The 3,546-nt window shown below is 33.8% G+C and overlaps 1 protein-coding gene across 1 annotated transcript; it reads right to left on the reverse strand.

Annotated features, from left to right (window-relative positions):
• Positions 1-1,292: 1,292 nt before the first annotated feature.
• LOC122037340 lies at positions 1,293-3,040 on the reverse strand. Its single transcript, XM_042596812.1, has 6 exons — positions 2,762-3,040; positions 2,595-2,681; positions 2,398-2,518; positions 2,229-2,287; positions 2,056-2,137; positions 1,293-1,344 (listed from the first exon to the last, which is right to left on the reverse strand). Exons 1-6 carry the CDS (start codon positions 2,841-2,843, stop codon positions 1,293-1,295), a joined length of 483 nt encoding a protein of 160 aa, XP_042452746.1. The 5' UTR covers positions 2,844-3,040.
• Between the last annotated feature and the right edge of the window lie 506 nt (positions 3,041-3,546).

Below are 3,546 nucleotides of genomic sequence, written 5' to 3' on the forward strand. Positions count from 1 at the left end.
TGACATGAATATGTTATGCAATGATAAAGGTATGATATGACATGTATTTTACTTTGAATGACTTGTACTAAAAGGGTGGGCTCCTTATGCGCCCCTAGGTTGAATTACAGGCCTAGTAAAGGGTGGACTCCTTACGTGCCACTAGGTCGAGCTACGGGCCTAGTTTCCTAGTAGGTTCAAGACTAGCTACCTTGGGTCTACTTAGGATGCGCGCATTTATGTATGTATGTGGTACTAAGCCGGGTCTCATGTTGAGATTAATTTTAAGTACTATATGATATTGTTTTAAGACATTTCACACATGACATAAATCATGTTTTGAAAGGCATATAGCACATGACATTACCCATGTTTTAAAGGACATCTTTCATCCATGCTTACGATATGATATGAAATAATGCTTACAGTTATGCTATGATATGATGCCTTGATGTTATGAAAAGAAATGTCATGATACTTTCACTTATGCTATGATATGATCTATGCCATGCTATGATGTTTACTTATGCTATGATATGATCTATGCCATGCTATGATGTTCACTTATGCTATGATATGATTCATGCCATGATATGATGATTAATTATGCCATGATATGATTTATGCCATGATATGATGTTACTTATACTATGATAAGATTTATGCCATGATATGTTGTTTACTTTATGTTACGATATTATTGAAAATTATGCCATGATATGACACTACAAGAAAAAAGCTAATAGACAACGCTTTTAAAACGTTGTCTTTGTGCCTGAAAAAGCGTTGTTAAAGGCACTGTTGTTAAAAGTCTGCTCAACGACAACGCTTTTAAAGCGTTGTCGTTTGTAGCAAAGACAACGCTTTTGCAACGCTTTAAAAGCGTTGTGTATTTTTTTGCAAAAACATCATTATTGCAACGCTTTAAAAGCGTTGTTGTTTTTGGCAAAGACAACACTTTTACAACGCTTTAAAAGCATTGTCTTTTTAAATTTTTTTTAAAAAAATCTATTTACAAAATCATTTTTTTATATTTATAAAACTATTAATTTTCTTTTACCATATCCAGATTCAAATTTGACATATAAAATAGCATTAATTAGCTCAGCTAATGATTTCAAATTCGTACCAAACAATAGAATTCAATTACAAAGTATTAGTATTTACAGGAGAATTCAACTATATACAAAGACTAAATATTTCTATTTCAAAGTAGTTAGTGACATTCAAATTTAAAACAAAAAAAAAGCACAAAATAGCTAGCCGGCCTCGAAGACAACGATCTGCATGCTTACTTCTACTAGATATATTGATCAAAATGGATTGACGGCTTGAGAATGGGACAAAATACCTACCACTATGTATCTGTCACAGAAAACAATACGATCAGTATTATGCAAAAGAATTTTTTGGTGGTAATAGCTGAAACTAAATGTCACAATTCACACCATACAATAACTTTTAAGAGAAAAAGAATTAAGCAAAAAATAACGGAGAATAGAGCAAACGAAAAATGCATGTGCTACTTTGTTTCCGCCATGGAAATATAACAAAAAGAATAGCATAATTGGATATGCTAGGGAAACCACTGTGAGACCTAAATACATAATTAGAGATGCAGTGCAAAAAGAACAGCATATATTTCATTTGAGTTCTTACACATGAACTAAAGTCGAAATCAGCATATGTTCTGATTTCTTTGGTTTGTAGAACTTGTAGCTTTATCAAACACAATTTGACTTGAAATTTTTCAATAGCAAATGTAGTTTTCCGGTGTACTAAACTATACATATAAAATATGGCTTTCATTCTAGAGTGCAAAGAAAGGATGGCCCTTCACTTATCGTCTAAAACTCAAACAGGTTGCTATATTTTTTGTTTCAATTGAGTCCTTAAACTTGCAAAATATACTAAACAAGTCCATCCCATTGGTACACTTAAAACACAAGAAACAGGTTACTGACTGAGCATCTAATCACATCACGTCAACACCAGATTATCAACAGAATATAACAACTATGTAAATTCAACCATGAAGCATGGAAAGGAAAAGATGTGTATTTAGAGTTGCAATACATCTCACTATCATTGAAATAGTTCTCCATCCATTCATCTGAGGATGGATCCAAGACTTCATTACTGAAAAGAAATCTATCATCTATCACAAATTCTTTGATTAGAATAGCTGGAAATCCACATCTACTGCTAGAAAAATTCTTTCCAAGGTAAGAAAATTAAAACCCGAACACGTGAGATTCGACTGTAAATTTTGTGTGCATATTTTTGCTGATGTCGAGTCCTCCTGAACCTAAAGTAAAAAAATCAAACGCACCAAGTGGATGCTTTAGCCTAATTTGAATAAAGTATTAAGATGAATCTAATTTATCTATCTGAAGAAACAATCTTGGAACAAACTACTTCAGAGGACAAATGCTCATTGACGGCTGTGGCACCATCATCATCAGAAAAAAATTTAGAACACGATGCCTTTTCACTCTTGATGCCTCGTTTGCTTCCTCCACACCCTTCTCGACCTCATCTGCTACCATTTATCTCACTTGAGATTTAGAAGGACTTGAAACAGTCAGAAGAGAAGGCAAAGTTGACAAACACACCTCCAAAATCCAATTCGTCTAAGTCGAAATCACCAAATCCTCGAAGTGGAGTTTGATTTCCCATCGTATCATCCCATAGAGGTAAAGTTGTGAATTTGAGAAATAGGTACTAAAACATAAATTCCCTTGGAAAAAAGAAGAAGAAGAATTAGTTGTAGAAAACAAACCAAATTGGGAATATGTTGGCGGGCAACATTCTTCTTCTTGTTGCCATTGCCACATATCGCTCCTACAAATTCCACAGGACATTAGTACGGAGTTTCAAAAATTATTTTAACTGAGCACTCAAAATCTCAAGTTCCGGCAGATCATCAAACAACAAGCTGCTTCAGTCAAAAATGGTAATGCAAGATCTGACTAGGATAATTAGTATGTATTCTATGTAGTTATTTATAGATTCATAATGTTGAGATACAGACTCAGTCACAGTTTTGTCACCCAAAACTAACTCCTGCAATGATGCAATGATAATCATCCAATGACAAATTATATATGCATGTCAACAATTTGCAAGGGAAAGTAGGAAACTCACTTGTTCGTAGTGTGGATTTTTGATCTAATCTAACCTAGAGCATGGAAAGTAAAAACACATCAAGTAAACATCTAGTGAAACAAAAACTAGAGCATGTAACAAAACCTAAACTAATTACATTCAAATAAAGAACAAACATCATAGAAACATAAATCACTAAACTAACAAGCATTACATGGAATTAAACTAAAGAGATATTTCACCGAACACCTACTATGCATGAAACAAATAAAGCAAGATGAGTGCAATTCAAACATAGGGAATTAAGTTCAATACAAGCATTCAAACAAAACTCTGCCGGTGGCTGCACACTTCGACACGACGATGATGAACGACTCTTCACTTGAAGAAACTCTCTCTAAATGAAGTTGGCAAGCTGTGGAAATGCACTGTAAAGGAAATTTATGATCACTATACTGA

Source organism: Zingiber officinale, chromosome 1B (genome assembly GCF_018446385.1).
Source record: "Zingiber officinale cultivar Zhangliang chromosome 1B, Zo_v1.1, whole genome shotgun sequence".
Lineage (NCBI taxonomy): Eukaryota > Viridiplantae > Streptophyta > Magnoliopsida > Zingiberales > Zingiberaceae > Zingiber > Zingiber officinale.